Source organism: Cydia strobilella, chromosome 18 (assembly GCF_947568885.1).
Source record: "Cydia strobilella chromosome 18, ilCydStro3.1, whole genome shotgun sequence".
NCBI classification, from domain to species: Eukaryota; Metazoa; Arthropoda; class Insecta; order Lepidoptera; family Tortricidae; genus Cydia; species Cydia strobilella.
In genome coordinates, this window is record NC_086058.1 from 13,093,262 (window position 1) to 13,110,998 (window position 17,737).

At 36.4% G+C, this 17,737-nt stretch overlaps 1 protein-coding gene across 1 annotated transcript; it reads right to left on the reverse strand.

Moving 5' to 3' along the window:
* On the reverse strand, nucleotides 1-16,567 carry LOC134749572 (uncharacterized). Its single transcript, XM_063684569.1, has 5 exons — nucleotides 16,319-16,567; nucleotides 14,297-14,537; nucleotides 13,536-13,698; nucleotides 1,108-1,269; nucleotides 1-347 (listed from the first exon to the last, which is right to left on the reverse strand). The coding sequence occupies exons 1-5, from the start codon at nucleotides 16,347-16,349 to the stop codon at nucleotides 219-221; spliced, it is 726 nt and encodes a 241-aa protein (XP_063540639.1). The 5' UTR covers nucleotides 16,350-16,567; the 3' UTR covers nucleotides 1-218.
* Between the last annotated feature and the right edge of the window lie 1,170 nt (nucleotides 16,568-17,737).

Below are 17,737 nucleotides of genomic sequence, written 5' to 3' on the forward strand. Positions count from 1 at the left end.
AGTCACAACACGCACCGCGCTAGTTGTGTGCATGCACAGTTGTACCTCGGCAGAGGGGAAATAGTGCGAATGCCGACTCCCTTCGTTTAGGTATTAAATTACACAATACAGGCTTACTCGACTGTTTGAATTCGTTGCCATTAAAAATCGTTATATCTTCGAAATTTAAAATCTCCGCCAATGCGGTAAGCGACATCCAAGTGTGCGTGTGGCGATGCTTAGAGGATGGAGTGTCGCAGACGAGTGCGGCAGAAGAGAAGAAACGCTAGAAGTGCTGCTACTGCTGCACCAGCTAGGAGTGTGCTCTCTTCACGACGGTAGCCTCCGGCTTTTTCTACCACGTTACTCTGAAAGTGAAGGAAATCCATTAAGTGTTAGTATTAGGATACCTCAGCTTAGTCATCATTCGCTTGCCCTTGTCCTATTCACTTGGGCTCGACGCAGCATGTCTTTTTCTTCCATACCTTTGTGGCGCCCGTTATCTCATCATTCACTTGCGTTCGCTTCATATCATCTCTCACACAGTCCATCCACCTTTTCCTCGGTTTTCCTCTCCTCGTACCTTCCTCCACATTCATTCGTAATACCTTTCTCGTCACATGACTTCATCCCGCCACAACACATGCCCGTACCACGCTAGGCGATTTGCCCTTAATTTTTCGGTTATGAGTGTTACTTTCAGGCTTCCTCTTATATACTCATTCCTTATCCTATCCATCACCTCATCTACCTTAGCTTAGTAGTTTTCTGTAATCGAATATACGGTTGGGAGACTATCAGTGTCTGGAGTCTTAGGTTCTGTCCATTTTATTACTTTTTGACCTGTATGGTTAACAGGTCTCCTAGTTTATTTATGGACTTGGGAGAAATGTAAGTAACGGTCAAGTCTCATGCTACAACACAAATATGCCAACTTTATACACACTAACTATATACTTACACTAACTAGCTAACTACCTAATATACACTAACTCTACACTAGGCTGGGTATTTGTATTGCTACCGTAAATTCAACTTCTTACCATCTTCTATTACAATTGGTTATGGTCAAATCAGAAACCTTTATAGCTCTCAACTTTGGGTATATACTGAAGTAAGTCCCCTTACCCATCCGCCATGCCTGATAGCCCAGGGCGTGGCGTACTGCGCCACATGTGTCGCGGCCCAGTCGGTGGCGCGGCACCAGCCCCCCACCCGCACGGCGCGCGCGCACACCTCGCAGAGGAACGCCAGGACCACCAGCGCTCGCTGCTCGACGTGGGCGCAGGCCTGCAGAATATTACAAATATTGCACAACTATTCACCACAACAAGCTAAGGAAGTGATATGGTTACGACTTGCGCAGGAATGTGTGTTACAAAATTGATTAAACTTGCGGGAAAAAGAATAGAGAGACCAGTCCCCACCGATGTGATGCTCCAGCACATTAAGTAAACAATAGCGTCATAAGGTGTCTAATAGTGATATCTTTAAAACCGTTACTAATATAAACGTAATCGTTACCTTGCTGTAGTTTAATATATTATACATATTACCACAGACAATATAACTCCGTAATAGATGTCTATAGTCTAAGTCAATTGTGTAACCAACTATTTAAGTTGCTCTCAGTTCACTAGATGGCCCTAGTAGTTCTTTTCTATGGAGTTACGTCCTTTTGCATTTGCGTTTTGCGTTCAGAATTCACAGGCGTTCACCACGTTACGGTAGCTTTTTACCCAGCCAATTTTTGTCAATATGTTATAACAGATGGCGCTAAATATAAGATGTCACCTACATAGATTATAAAGCAATTTGACGATTTGACGTTAGGTGTCAATGTCACCTGTTTTACCGTTGATTGGCACTTTATTTTTTCAAACTTGTTTCAAACAAAGCCAAAATGTCGAAATGCGCATATTATCAATGTAGAAATTACCAAGGGAACATTTCAATGTTCCGTTTTCCGATCAATGATGAAGATCGGTTAATGTTATCGTTATGGATTGTCAACTCAGGTACCCTATTTACCCATTACCTACCCATCTTAATATCTGGCGTAGGGGTTTGCTGCGCTAATTTTACATACTGCTCTTCTCGTACCAAGTCTACCTGCTACTATTACTTGAAGCTGTGTAATCAGTAATTTAAGGGCATGATATGTGTGTGTGGCCGTACATTTACTGCAAAAATAGGCTGTCAGCTACCTGAGAGCTCAATATCGTCACGTCGCTCTCACTTGCCAGTACAAACTCAGTCGCCGACGCCGAGGCCGAAACCGGCCAGGACAGGATGATGATGATACCTATTTCAATTCTCGTAGTAAGTATTTCATAATAAATGATTTACTCGACCATATGCTTAGGTACTTCATAAAAAGTCACTCAACAAACATTATTCTTCAACTGGAATTAACTACCAAATTCAGTTTGTATTTAAACTATACAAATGTGACCCATATTTTGGTTTCACTCTAACATATAAATTTCCAACAGACAGTAATCTTGATTTGTCAAGATCTTTGTACCTTTGGGTACAGCAGTGCAGATAACATATTTTTTGATATATACAATATTCTTTATTGCACACCTCACATAGTTCACAGTAACATAAACAAAGACAATTGGATAGAGGTAACAACAGGCGGTCTTATCGCTTAAGAGCCATCTTTTCCAGACAACCTTTGGGTATTGGAGACAGTAGAATTAGAATATATGGTGGGTGGCGCAAAGAAAAAAATATGAAGTTGAATTGAATATAATGTATATATATATAATTTAAATGTTTAAGCTGATAACGTATATTCGGTATTAAATGCAGGTATAGTCAACCAATTTGATTCCTAGGCCACTATGTCATAATGAATCAATTTTATTTGATCCTCTACTATATACTTTTTGAGTGACGGGGCACCTCCTTATTTTGTCACATTTTTATGCTGGTAAAATACACCATGTTTTGTAACTTTATCTCAACTACAAGGAGGTGCTCAACCACTTTGAAATTTTTATGTTGTATGAAATCTGAAAAAAATAAGTTTTTCTTTTTTATATTTTTATTTATAAGTAAGTACCTTTTTAAGTTTGAGCACCCCATTGTAGTTGAGGTAAGGTTACAAAACTTGGTGTATTCCATCAACATAAAAAGTGTAATAAAAATAAAGGGTGTCGCTTCTTCTTGCTAGAGTTTGAATTATTCCCATACAAACGTGAACCACCCTAATGTATCTAGTAGAGTAGAGCAGTTTTAACTGCTGCTTATCGCTTTAGCGATAAGGTTCTATAGTGACCTAAGAATCAAATTGGTTGACTGTACAGACACCATATGAGATTGAATATAGTCTGATCAATACTGATGGCCTTACAAATAATTTAAACTTTCTTGAAGTTTAAATTATTTGTATTGTTATCAACTTCTTAATGAATATTAGATATCAGTCATTAGTCGAATGGCAAACAAGCATACGGCCAACCTGAGCAGCATTTACTATCCCTACCCTACCCTACCCGGCGCTGTCGCTAGATCACAGATGCTGGTTAATCAAGTTCGCTATTCATTTACCTACTTGATAGACATGCAGATGATAAGAAGTAAAGTCACCAATAAATATATACCGGGTGTAGCCTGTAACACGAGCAAAAAATTAAACTGTAGGCTGTGGCTTTCAAACTGACCTACATTTGTTCAGCGACTTTTAAATATAACTTGTATTTTGTATTTTTAGCATGCTTAAAAGTTTATACTAATATTTATTATTATTTATTTATTCAATAAAATCTAGTTACCTATTACTTAACTTATTTAACTAACTTAATTGTATTAGTGCAATTAAGTACTACAAAACATTGCGGTAGTGTTTTTTAACATATAGTTTGTCAAAGGACTGTCTCATTTCAAACATAGACAGAGATACTATCTCTGTCTTACACTAGTACTAGCACCCAAAAGAAAGGGATGAGTATAATTTTCCTGGTTGTTACTGACTGACAAATTGGTTTGACCAACTATAGTTTTAAATTTAGACCTATTATTTTCACATAATAAGTCAAGTCAAAATATTTTTTTTGAAATAGGCCTAATAACAAGCACTTAATAACAAGCACTTTTAAATTGTCAAGTTTTACAAATATTACCTTATTTAAAATATCAGGGCAATTTATTGATGCAGTTATTATTGTTATTAAAAACATTGAATTATTATAGATATGTCAGTTAATACTAAGAATATGCTATGTTTTGCGAATTTTGTTTAAAGCATGATAAGCAACATCAATAACACTGATGACAGCGTCCATTGAAGATAATATTTAATAGGAAAATTGGAAGCCTAAAGATTTCATAATTATTAAAAGTTATTGAAATAAAGTGTCATCGTTTGAGGAGTATAATCCATGTTTAAATTATTTGCTCATGTTGTAGGCCACACCCGGTATATATTTAGTACTTAGTATGGAACTGAAACCTGGGTTTTTACCAAGGACCTATCATATAAATTGAGCATTGACCAGTCGGTACGAAAGAGAAAACTGGTAGGAATCACATTGAGAGACCATAAAAGGTAAAATGACGAAGGCCTACACCCGAAGGGTAGACGGGCTAAAGAGAGAGAAAGATGTATATATATACATCATAATACATTTTTATAAACCTGAGACACCTCAACAGATTTTTTATTTTTTATTTTGAACTCATCTTGAGTATTTATTATTGAATCCGATAAATATTTAGCAAAATATTCATTGTTTAGTTTTCTTAACAATTCTATTCGACTGGTAATTCTACACAAGATGCTTCATCGTTTTAGTTACGTCAAACAATTGCTAGTTACCATCGAAAACACCGTTAACTGACCATTTGCATGCCTTACTGAAACGAGATAAGGTTTACCAATGGCCAGTTAAGGGTTAAGGGTGTTGCTTATTTTAAAACTATGTATTGAATGAAACTTTGCACATACAAAGACATGAGGTATATCTAGGTCTGAAATTAGTTTATATAGCTCCAGTACCTATATAAAACAAACGAAATAGAGCAAAAACAAGTTTTGTATGAAAAACTTAAATTCGCTGTATTTTTTTAACTATGGTATCTGAAGCTACATAAACTAATTACAGACATAGATATACCTTATCCTATTGTAAGTACAAAGTTTCAGACAAATCTAGCTAGTCGTTTTAAATGAGAGCGGAACTACTACTGTATGGAGAACCGAGTTTGCCGGAGACCCTTAACATAACCACAAGAAGCACTATGTCCAACATCATGCAAATTGTGGAGTTGCAGATGAGCATGGAGAGCAGTGTCCGCAGGATGCTCTCTTGAGTTTGAGCAGAAGCTAGACATTTAGGAAACACCATAAAATCATGTTCCATTTCCATTAAACGTTGTACTGTCAACTGTCATATCTGACAGTTCTTACTACAGCTTGTTTGACTAGGTTTGACTCGAGTGGTTGAGACGATACAGAAAAGAAAGCGTCAATATCCAGCCCGCTCCAGACTACGCGGCGCGAAGCCGCCGCGCGAACGCGAGTGTATACTTGTATAGTCGATTTCGCTGATTAGACTCCACACTAGGGCATGCAGTATACTGGTCCCGGTACCAAGAATTTCATTTCCCGGTTCTGGGCATTGCCGGAACCGGGATTCCCGGTTCTTCCCGGTTCTCAAGGCAACTTATGATTATTTTTAAGAAATTGTTTGTGTTAGCTTACAATCTATATGAATGACGGTACTTATTTTCATATAAATAATTGCATACATTTTAATAAATGACTTATTTTATATAAAAACCGGCCAAGTGCGAATCAGACTCGCGCACGAAGGGTTCCGTACGTACCATTACGCAAAAAACGGCAAAAAAATCACAATTGTTGTATGGGAGCACCACTTAAATATTTATTTTATTCTGTTTTTAGTATTTGTTGTTATAGCGGCAACAACATCATCTGTGAAAATTTCAACTGTCTAGCTATCACTGTTCATGAGATACAGCTTGGTGACAGACAGATGGACACTCTGACAGACAGACAGTGGCGTCTTAGTAATAACCGTCCCGTTTTTATCCTTTGGGTACGGAACCCTAGAAAAAACACTTTTAGATGCACTCAGCACTATAGGCCGGTCCGCACAGTTCAAAATGTATGAGAAATCTACATTAATTCTCACATTAGAGATTTTTTGAGATGTGATTACCTATGTTACAAATAATATATTTTGAAAAAAATCTCCACAAAATATGTCAATTTGTTTTTATAAATCCAAATTATTACTAAAATAGAGAAATAAACCAAAACATCAATCCCCACACTAGAGATTTTCTAATATGCTGTTCTCAGGCATATACTCATTAAGTATTTATATTTTCTTCCAGCTTGGCACAGAAACCTGCCCCCAATAACTTTCTTTATAAAAATTTTTTTTTACATAAAAATAACAACTAATCTGTACATAAAAATTACATGTTAATTATGCTCTTTATATTTACTATATTCTACAAAAAAATCTCTAACGTAAATGAATCCGTTTAATTACTATTAACCATTTTTGTTTCGAATTTTTTTTTGTTGCTTATAGAAAATGGACACTCGACTTTTGTTTCACCTTCATAAATCTCTTACTCATGTTAGTGTAATAACAAAAAAAATCTCACGTATATGTAATATTGTATGGAATACAACCATAATTATTACGACGTCCAAGCTATTTAAATTACCCACTCAGGCACTAACTGACGGGTACTGATTCACTGTAGAGAACGTTTGATCGACTTCCATATCTCCGTCTCACTTCAATGTTCGCGGTAGACGATCGGTCCGCTTGAACTGCCGAGAGTTCGCGATGCGGTCGACCGTTAATTCTCCCATGACTAACTTACCCAGTTTCATCGGTACGCGTAACGATTGTTTACGCATGTTTAATTTTGATTGCGCGCTTACTTAACACACCTCAGGCAAAGCTCCGATAAAACGCGCAATGCATACATTGCGGCATATATCTCACGTATGTCAGCTATGAGGCTATGACATAGCAATGACAGACAGTGGCAGTTAGTGCCAAATTAGAATACAGACTTTTTTACCAACCATAAAGTTTAGTGCAAAGAGAATTTTAAACTCCTTAGTGAAAACCTCACGGTTTGTGCGAAATTGAGCGTTAAGCTATGCTATGCTAATAAAGATGATGGTGTGATTTACGGAAATTAATAATAGATATAATTTATTTTATTGTATAATACATTCCCGTTTCATTTAGACCCAATATTATATCTTTTTCCGTAATCAAATGCGTTTATAATTACTGTAACCGTCTGTGTAGTGTACCATAATATACGCGATGGTTTGTCCTCCGGGCCCAAAATCGATGATCCCCTTTGATTATTTATTTTAAATGAACGTCAAAATCCAGACAGGAAATTTGATTTTGACATTTACGGCTACTGCCGTAGCAGTCGACAGCAATGTCGCGCTTCAATATTGCTGCAGTCGACTGCATTGCTGCAGAAAACGTGAAAAAGGTCATTCAATTCAATGGGTAGTAGGGTTATGAGATGAAATGACGCAATAATGAAACTTTAGTTAATTAACAATATTATATTAAATCATTATTACATACTATTTTACTCGCAAAAAGGTTTACTACCAACATACTTCTTGGTGCCCAAATGAAATAAATAGTACATTTCGATGCTAGTGCGGAAAGTATGTCATTACTTCACGAGTACCGAGATAGGTATCTTGGCAAGACTCGGGACGAGTGAAGAATGACATTTCCGCACGTGTATCGAACGACGTTTTTTAACACAGTTGCGACAAAATAATAAAAACAACAAGTGAGGAATAAAAACAACAAGTAAGGAATAAAAACTTGGAAACTTAAAACGCCGCTTAGTAAGAAAAAACGCCTCTTTTTTGACAGGCGTTTCGGCAGCTATTCCTTTAAAGTGATATTTTCCAGAATGAACAATAAATGGGCTACATTGTCCATTTTTTTATTTAGTGCAAAAAATTGTCACAAAAAATTACATAACATTTAAATTTTTTGTAAACAACTCATTTTTTTTTGTATGGAAAGGTCTAATAATTTTTTCAAAAATGAATTCCTCGTTCCTAAATTATACGAAAATGATATATAAGTTGCCCTAGTTGCTAAGAACAGGAAGAAATATAGCATAGATTGGACTTGGGGAGCCGACCCTTTCACCCCCCTTTTGGGGGGCGTTACGATCTCGTGGCTACCGGGCTGAATCAGTTTTATTTGCCCTAAGGAACAATCAATCGTGCCAAGCGGCATCGCCTGAGACAAAAGTGCATACTCAATGCGCTTACTTACCACTATAATTTAATAATCAAATTAATGGGCCCTGGAGGGAAATTCTCTGAAAACCTTAAGTTAGCTCATTTTACTTAAAGGAGTCATTCTTTTATTTTTTAAAAGAAACTAAATTGCATTCAAAGGTTTTTAATTTTTTTTTTTTCAATTTTGCTTGTCTAAAAATATTCTTGAGTACTAAATATTCGATTTTATGGAAATTTTGTACGACAGACGAGTGTAAGACCTAATGTTTCTTGAAGAAATGTTATCATTAACATTAACTGTATCGACGTGGTATCGACTAGTAGAATAAAATAGGGAGTGTTTATTGTTTGGAATTTTTAGTCGGTTCGATTCCCAGGCGAGACAAGCGAATTTCAAAAAACCTTTGAATGCAGTTTTGTTTCTTTTTAAAAATAAAATGAGCTAACTTAAGGTTTTAAGGCACTTTCCCTTCAGGGCCCATAAAAAAATTCCACACTGTATATTCAGAGCACGTCTTATTCTCAACTGTTAGACCTTAGACTAATATAACTTGATCCCAAGTTTCCTTACAATTATACGTAATCGAGGGCCAGGTTCATACTGGTTTCATGTCGCGATGCGCTTGCTGACAAATACCAAGCGGTAAGAATTGCTGACATTTGCGTCTTTTCACTCTCACAGCTCCCGCTACTAAAAGCATCGGATGACAGGATCGTTGAAAAGGGACAAACATATCGTTTGACGTTACGTTACTCTTCTCGTGAATTGTCAAAATTTAAAATTCGAAATTAGCTTTATAATTTGTCCAGGCGGCTATTCGAAGTATAACTAAGTGGACGGTCCTTACTAACCAGTAAGATTCAGATCAAGCATAATAGATAGTTGTAAGACTTCAAGGGTCTACTTATATCTGACACAGCATCCAGTATTCTAAACGTTTTGTGAATAGATATAAAAATTTGACAGCTATCGTTTTTCATATAAAGACAGACACTTAATGCATTGAACTATTGAACCTTAACGCAATGCCATAAGCCATAAGGTATACTTTCCTAATATACCTTGAGGCTAATTCGAACTTTGTTATTAAAGATATCATTTTTTTAATTTGCGTGTGCGTTTCGCTCGTACTAGTTAAAATATGTTTTGGAGCGAGCGAGACGGTCGGGCGAATGATAACAAAATGATATTGACATCTTAAATAAAGTTCGAATTGGCCTCTGTGAATGCCTGGAAATACCGCATACTTTTTAATTTTTTTATGCTGGAAATTGAATTAATTATCGAGAGAAAAATGAATACGTTATTCTTCCATAACTTGTGCAGTTACTGGCAAAAAACTAGAAATGTCCATTAATTGTGCAGAACATTATTTGCTGTTTGTTTCCAAAATCTTGCTGCTATTCTACAAATATAGTAGTGACTCGAGAGATTTTTAAACATGATCGATACAACTACTTCATAACCACCATAGTAAACTTTTCTCTCGGTGTGGGAGTTCCTCGGTCATGAAAAACTTACAAAATAATAATTTGTTTCAATAAATCTATAATTTACATTATTGTCGAGAGATATTCTGACCGTGTAGTCGTATAAGCTTCATAACCCATTCTACGAAAAATATCTTATGTGGGAATTATTGTTTAAGTAGTATAAAAGATTTAAAAAAAAAGTTTTATTTCTCAAAAACGGGAACTGATATCAAGTTGTTACTTTGCAGACGGGTATTCAATATGATATAGAATTCACCCATGTAGAAAAATTTGAGTGTGCATTTAATGTAACTTAAACTTTATATTGACTCCACTACTATGACGGCACGGCATACAGAAGTTAAAAATTCTACTCATTCCGCCCGCTTCAACGCGAGAACGGAATAATTTCATATAAAACCAACTTCGTAGAAGAAGAATATTCGAATATAATATCTTACTTAAGATTTAAAAGTTGTTTAAAGATATAGCATGATAAAGCTTAAGTCACCCGGGTCAAACTGTATAGATAGATAGATAGACAATAGTTATTTACGATACAAGTGCGGAAAAGAGAAAATTCGAAACGAGTGGCGACAGATTAAAACACGACCGCAGTGTTTTAAATCGACACGAGTTGCGAATTACCTATTCGCACGTGTATCGTACAACGTTTTACAGTACATATGGCCCTTTAAACTTTCGACATATGCATGAAAAGTGCTCTTTACGCACTAGGGCGAGAAAGTTGCACCATATGTACTGTAAAATACTTTTTAGTACATATGGTGCTACATACACGTTACCGCCCTAGTGCGGTAATTAGTACAATACGTGCATATGTCGAAAATGTAAAGGGCCATAATTATGTACTGTAAAACGTTGTACAATACACGTGCGAAAAGGTAATTCGCAACTCGTGTCGATTAAAACACTTCCTTCGGTCGTGTTTCAATTTATCGCCACTCGTTGCCAATTTCCTACTTTTCGCACTTGTATCGTAATGTACTAATAATAAAGCAATAATTGTAAAACAAAATTAAAACTTTTTATATATTTTTTTTTATTCAAGTAGATATAGTGAGTAACAACATTGCATGGCCTTCTAATTATAACTATTATAGAAAACGGGATATTTATCATGTTTATTTATATTATTTATTTCTCGATATTTTGGCCGGTCTTGCAAGACCAGTCGTTGTGGAGATCCCTGGGGAGGCCTATGTCCAGCAGTGGATGTCTTGTTGGTGTAGATGGATTCACACAACAAATGAAATAACATTTTTTCATATTTGTTATCCGTAGTTGTCCCTGTACCTGAAAGAAAAATAATATCATGATAGCACAAAATCTCTAATGTTATAGGAAGAAAGATGATGCAACAATATGGATTCTAATAAAGTTATCATTTACTTACCTAGTAATAATTGTGTTTTTCATTCATAGACAAAATTCCATAATTTTCATCCCCAGGAAATGTTTTATTTTACTTTATTGCAGTGAGGATGCCCTGATTTTTTCTGGCTAATGAAGGAAAACATTATATTTCCAAGAATGCCTCTTCATTTTGCACAATACCTAAAAAAAACCTAGAGTTAGTGACACATTGACTATTCGGCAACTAAAACAGTAATAATTACATTATATAGGTATTGTTCACTGCTTATATCTACCATTACGGAAGAAGTGAGAATTATTTTCTAAAAAGATCGGCACGAGAAAATTACAATGTACAATGAAGGAATGAAACTGTACCTACCTTACGAAACTTCACCATCATGAATTCCGCTTCAATTGAGTCTGAATTTTTCTGGATTTTCGCGGACTAGAACACCGATGATTTTTGTAACTTGATTTAGACGTTGCTATCATTTTCAATTTATACAAACAAATTGATGTCACAATAAACATGACCCTATGTGTCAGTGTCAACACTGTCAAATAAAAATGCACTAAACATGACGGCAATGCAAATCCTGCCAGGTCGGCCAGGCAACGTCGCCAACGTCATAGAGTGGCAACGCCGCACGCAACGTATTTGTACACGACATTTGTGACACAGACATACGTAAAATTGATGAAAAAATTACGTTGATTTATGTATGATTTCTGTATGAAACAAAGTTTTTCTATTAATTTAGCGCAAACGAATATTCGAAAGTAGATAAATGAGCAAATATTTGTGTAGTAATAGTGTGTAGTGCCTTAATTAAAGCAGATTGAATTTTGTATGAAAATCGAACCACCTTAAATAAAAAACTATAGGTACCTATATTATTTATTCTAACAAGTTAAATATTGCAACCATGTACCGTCGGCAAGCAACGCAACCATGGCCAAATTGAAAAATGTGTAAGTATTAAATCTAACACGAAACGAAACAAGCAACCTAAGAAAAAAACCGGGACAAGTGCGAGTCGGACTCGCCCACCGAGGGTTCCGTACTTTCTAGTATTTTTTGTTATAGCGGCAACAGACATCTGTGAAAATTTCAACTGTCTAGCTATCACGGTTCATCTATTACGTTCAGATACAGCCTGGTGACAGACAGAGGGACAGTGGAGTCACTGGAGTCTTAGTAATAGCAAGTACCTAATAGGGTCCCGTTTTTTACCCTTTGGGTACGTAACCTTAAAAAACCGGCCAAGTGCGAGTCGGACTCGCGCACCGAGGGTTCCGTACTTTTTAGTATTTGTCGGCAACAGAAATACATCATCTGTGAAAATTTCAACTGTCTAGCTATCACGGATCATGAGATACAGCCTAGTGACAGACAGACGGACAGCGGAGTCTTAGTAATAGGGTCCCGTTTCTACCCTTTGGATACGGAACCCTAAAAAGCACTAAAATTAAATCTAATAACCTACTAAACTTAAAGGTGACATTCGGATGTAGACTGCAGCTGGATGACTGTTGCGACATTACTGCAGCGGCTTTCAGCGATTACATTTTTATTCATTAAAAAAGATAATAATAAAAAAAACAAAGCCAAACGAAATGTATCAAGTGTTATGGAACTTTCAATAGTTTGAATAGGAGAAGAAGAGACAGCGCTGTTATAGTTTGTCCTTGTCATAGGCAGTTATCACACTTTGGTTTCATCAAGTTACATACTCTCAGCATTCAGCATTTGTCAGTAAATAAGAACAAAAAAAAATATTTACTCATCCTTTTCTTTCGGGTGCTAGTACTGGTGTAAGACAAAGATAGTATGATTCTCTCTGTCTATGTTTGAAATGAGACAGTCCTTTGACAATTTATTTGTTGATTTACACAGATAATTGAATAAAGTGCCATCTATCGACATTTTAAAAATTACGATGTCATGTTATGCGTTTACAAAATTTACTGCCATCTTTTGGCACGAGACAAAAAGTTTTAGAAAGCTAAATGACCATTTTGAACCATGTTCTTTTGCTGATATGTGTTAAGTATCAACCCGTGTCGCCATCTGGCCGAGAGTCGGCTAAAAGGTGTGGCGCCATCTGAATGAGAATAGAATTTTCTGCTTTTTTACGAGGCACGTTTTCTTCTTAGACTATAGACATCTATTACGGAGTTATATTGTCTGTGATATTACATACCTACATGCCAAAGAATCCAGTTGTGCGTTTTATAGTTAAAATTAACATAATTATTAGGTTGTGCATGAACACATTCGCAACGCTAAATGTATTCTTGAACAATGAGGCATGTTACGTTGCATGAACTATATATAGATGGTGACTATGGTTGGAGATTTTGGACTACAGTATGGTGGTTTTACTGTACCCTGAACTGTTGGTACCTGACAAAGCTCCTGCATGGTGTCCTCAAAGGCAACCTCGTCGAGGCAGAGAAGGGGGATATCCTCAGCCCTCTCAGCCAGCCGACCTCTGGCCTTCGTGTTCCTGAACCTCTTGATTGCTCGCTCGAGTGCTCGCCAGTCCCGCCAGTACATCCACCAGCCCCTGGAAATTAAAATGCGACGGTGTTTGAAATAAATTACCTTACAAATGGACCCTGAAGGTTAATTGGGCTAAACGTATACCATTCTACTGTATCTACGAAGTTTCATACTTCATTGCTGACTGACGTTGATCAGGCAATGTGATTGTTGCAACTGGCCCTAAATCTACTGTAAGTGCGGGCTTAGTTAGCTACGTTACCTGTCCTGCACACATGATAAATGCGACAAAATATCTGACGCGATCTGTATTTGTGATATGATATGTTGAAAATTGTCGTAATTTCTTAATATTTGTTGCAGTTTAAATGGAAAACATGCATAATAAAAGTTCCACTTTATATCACCCAAACTACAAATATCGTTAATAAACTCTGTAAGCATTTCACGTCGACCGGATGCGCCCTTTATTAAGGTGTGGCCATTTTGCTTGAAATTTATAAGTTTGTAATGGTCACAGTAAATGATTATTTCCTTTGGTATTTGAGCTCCTTTCATTAATACACCTTACATAGTTTGGGGGTAAATCATCTGTACTTTTTCAAAAAAATATCTTGGGCTAATATCAATCTCAGCCTTCTTAAACCCTAGTATATACTTACCTTGAGTCAGGTCTAGCACTTGCAACAATACACGGCGGGGGCCTGAGCTCCTCCAGCCTCAGGTAGTGCAGCAACAGCGCCCGGAACAGCCTGATCCCTTTCTCCTCCTCCTCGCCGAGGAGGTGGGAGCCCCGCCAGTGCCCCTGGCAATCGTCACGACGTTCTTCGTCCAGGGAAACTTGCCGGAGCAGAGGAGCTCTAGGGCCGTCGTAGTCTTCTAGAGGTTGGACGCTGCATGCAGCTGGAAAATTTGTTTTCTTTTAAGAAAAATAGTTTTAAATTATGAGCAACTTATCAGATAATACACGGTATCCAAGAGAATGTACAGTGATACGTGTACAGGTACACGTAAAACTGATTTCGTAACTTTGAATGGCACTTTTCAATATTTACGAATGCCGTTGGGTTTAAAAGCAGTACCTACTTAAGAAAGTTGTATGAGGTTAATATTAAAAGCAGGATAAGTGTCTGCTTTAATGGCAATTGCGTAGAGAATTTACTTATTTATAACCTAGATAAGATGGAATAGTACTTTCTATTCCATACATATTCCCTTAAGTGGGTCAAACAATCAGTTTATACCGAAGTGTCGTTTAACAAAGTCTACGAGAACGACTGTATTTGTATGCAAATGTATTTTTGTACTTTTGCGTAGACTAACAGCATAAGTGTACTAAATTAGCAGGAGCTATAACTATAACTCAACAGGGTAAATAGAACGAGGAAGCTGGTGAAAGGTGTTAGTTGGTGATTTACCTCAAATGATTACATATTAGTGTCCTTCTAAATAGGTACATTGTTTATAATGATTCTTCTGTTAGAAGTATATATTTAATTGTAATTATCTATATTATAATAAATAAAAACAATATTATAAAATTAAAACTAACCTAGTAAACCTAAACTGTATACACTTAGTATATAAAAAATTATTAATAACAAACTAGTCCAGTCAAAAATTTCCTCCTACAATAGGTAGATTACATGAGTAATAGTTGATAGTTGTAAACTAGGTTAGTAGGTACGAGTATAATGCGAGGAATCGGGATGTCTGAAAATGAAAAATGTATCAAACTGTATTTTATAAACTTTATAAAATTAGTATGTGACAAAGTACACAATAGTGTTTATCTAATTTGGTCGACAATGGAATATTTGTAAGATAGAGATAAATTATAATTTTCATCGTAATTTGCAATTTGCTAGAGAAATTTTAAAAATTACATTTCCCATAAAATCTTGATATTTTTTTCTGCACGTTTATTGCCAACCCTTCTTAATGTAAATTTCTTGTTCTAAACATAAACAATATTTTGTAATAAGTACCATACATTTTCAGAGAATCTTTGTTTACCAACACCACACTAAGTCCTTAAAATGTAAGCGAAATTCTTACAGATCAGATTCTTTATTACTCGCTGGCCGCTGCTAGGGAACCAGAGAATACTAATTGACCTGAATATTTAATTACTATCCAAGTTTTACTAACTAGCAAATAAAACAAGAGAATATCACTTAGTTTAAGTAGTTAATTGGGTTCCTGTCTATTTTAAAGGGATTTTCGATTGATTGCATTGAAAAAAGGTAAGTTGTAGTTATTAATAATTATTAATTATTAATAATTCTCCAAAACAAATTATTTACATAACAAACAGTCGTTAGCTGTCAAAAAAACATAGGTAGCAAAAAAACAATAATAATGATTCGACTTTAGGCCATTTACACATTGATTAGTGTTAAGTGAGGTTTCATACATTTACTACTTGCGTTTAGTGGCATATGTATGAACTCGCACTTAACACTGATCAATGTGAAAACAGACCTTTACTGTCGAATGTCAAAATGAGACACATAACCTAACAACAACAACACACTTGATTATATAAATCCATCAAAAACCGTAACAAACAACAAGAAACCTAGAAAACAGCGACAAACAAAGAAAATACACAACTACGATTTAGAAGCTTAGAAAATAACCTCAAAAGGAAATCATATGCACTTAATGCACTTTTTTCCTACCTTGAACAGTAAACGGTGGGACCAGGTCCATTTGGGCACGGAAAACACAATTTATTCCTCAAATACGACTGTCGGAGCCGATATTGGGGTACGAAATGTCAAGTATGGAGTCGGGTTGCTGTAGAAATAGCGATGACCTTGAGTCACGACACGACCCTGACACATATATTGTGCGCATGCGTGGTCATTTGAGGGAAATTCAAAGATGTCTGTGCCGAAGTGCTTTGAAAGGCTGTTGTGTATTATCTTCGTGTATATATCCTCCTAACTCCTAAGGCTCATTCTGAAATCGAAAGAAACAAAAGGAATGCAATTCTGTTTCATAAGTATTCTATTGATTTAATTAGTACTATGGGTAGGATAAGGGCTTTAGTAGGGTGTACTAAAGGTCCCTACAGTACCTAAAAGATGTTGCAACCCGGATTTGTGACATTTGCGGTAGCATATTACAGCGCAGCAGTAAATCTGGTGTAGTTTGAATTCGAACGGTATCTAAGGGCTGCGCTGCGTTTCGACCTAAGATGAGCGAGGTTGCGTAGCGAGGGATGTGTTTGTTAAGAACTAATAGAATCACTTCATTTGTTTTCCTCGCTCAGCGTGCAGTGATTCTTTTTGGGCCTGTTTCACAATGTCCAAGTAAAGTATTGGATAGCTAATTAACAAATAAATTAACTGCCAGATAAAATTTCCTACAAAAAAGCACTTTATCCAGCAGATAAAGCTTATTTGGAGATTGTTAACGCCAACGATGATTTTATTAGTCAGATAAGTGGCAAGTAGCTTATTCAGGACTTTACTTGGACATTGTGAAACAGGCCCTTTGGTTCTTAAAAACACATCTCTCGCTAATCATCACTCATCTCAGGTGGAAACACAGCTTAACAGAGACCTATCCCGCGTTTAGGCAGGGTGTAATTTCAAATCAGTTCGTTTCTTATGAACATTGTATTGAGCTAACAGAATGTGTACTAAGTATTATTTGGTAGCGCGCTACGGCGCAACAAGCTCTTTTATTGTTGTTGTTATTTTGTTGTTTTGATTGTTAGCCAAGGGATGAAAGACACCCATTTCTGTCGAGGACTACCTCTAACTATAGAGCACCTAATGCGTTCAAGCGCCAATAGTACGAGACTGAGGTGGTGGTGGTGGATTTGTGTAAGTAAGTAAAAATGTAATATAAGTACGTAAACTATGTAATTTCATCCCCAAAACTCAACTACCTCTTCTACTAAAAAAACACCGCGCTTCTTTACCAGCAGTGGGAGACTTATAGTATTATTTGTAGCCCTATTCCGTCTGTCGATGCTCTGATTGAATCAGCTTTAATAACGTACAATTGCGTTATCAAGTCCGTTGTGCAACGCCGGAAGGCGCACATTGGGCCGGATTATATTCAGATATCACTGTCCCATGCCGTTA

Coding starts and splice junctions, on each gene's coding strand:
- LOC134749572 (XM_063684569.1), bottom strand. CDS start 16,349: ATGGACCTGGTCCCACCGTTTACTGTTCAAG. Junction 14,538..16,318: donor CCCACCGTTTACTGTTCAAG/GTAGGAAAAAAG, acceptor CAAATTTTCCAG/CTGCATGCAGCGTCCAACCT. Junction 13,699..14,296: donor AGTGCTAGACCTGACTCAAG/GTAAGTATATAC, acceptor TTTAATTTCCAG/GGGCTGGTGGATGTACTGGC.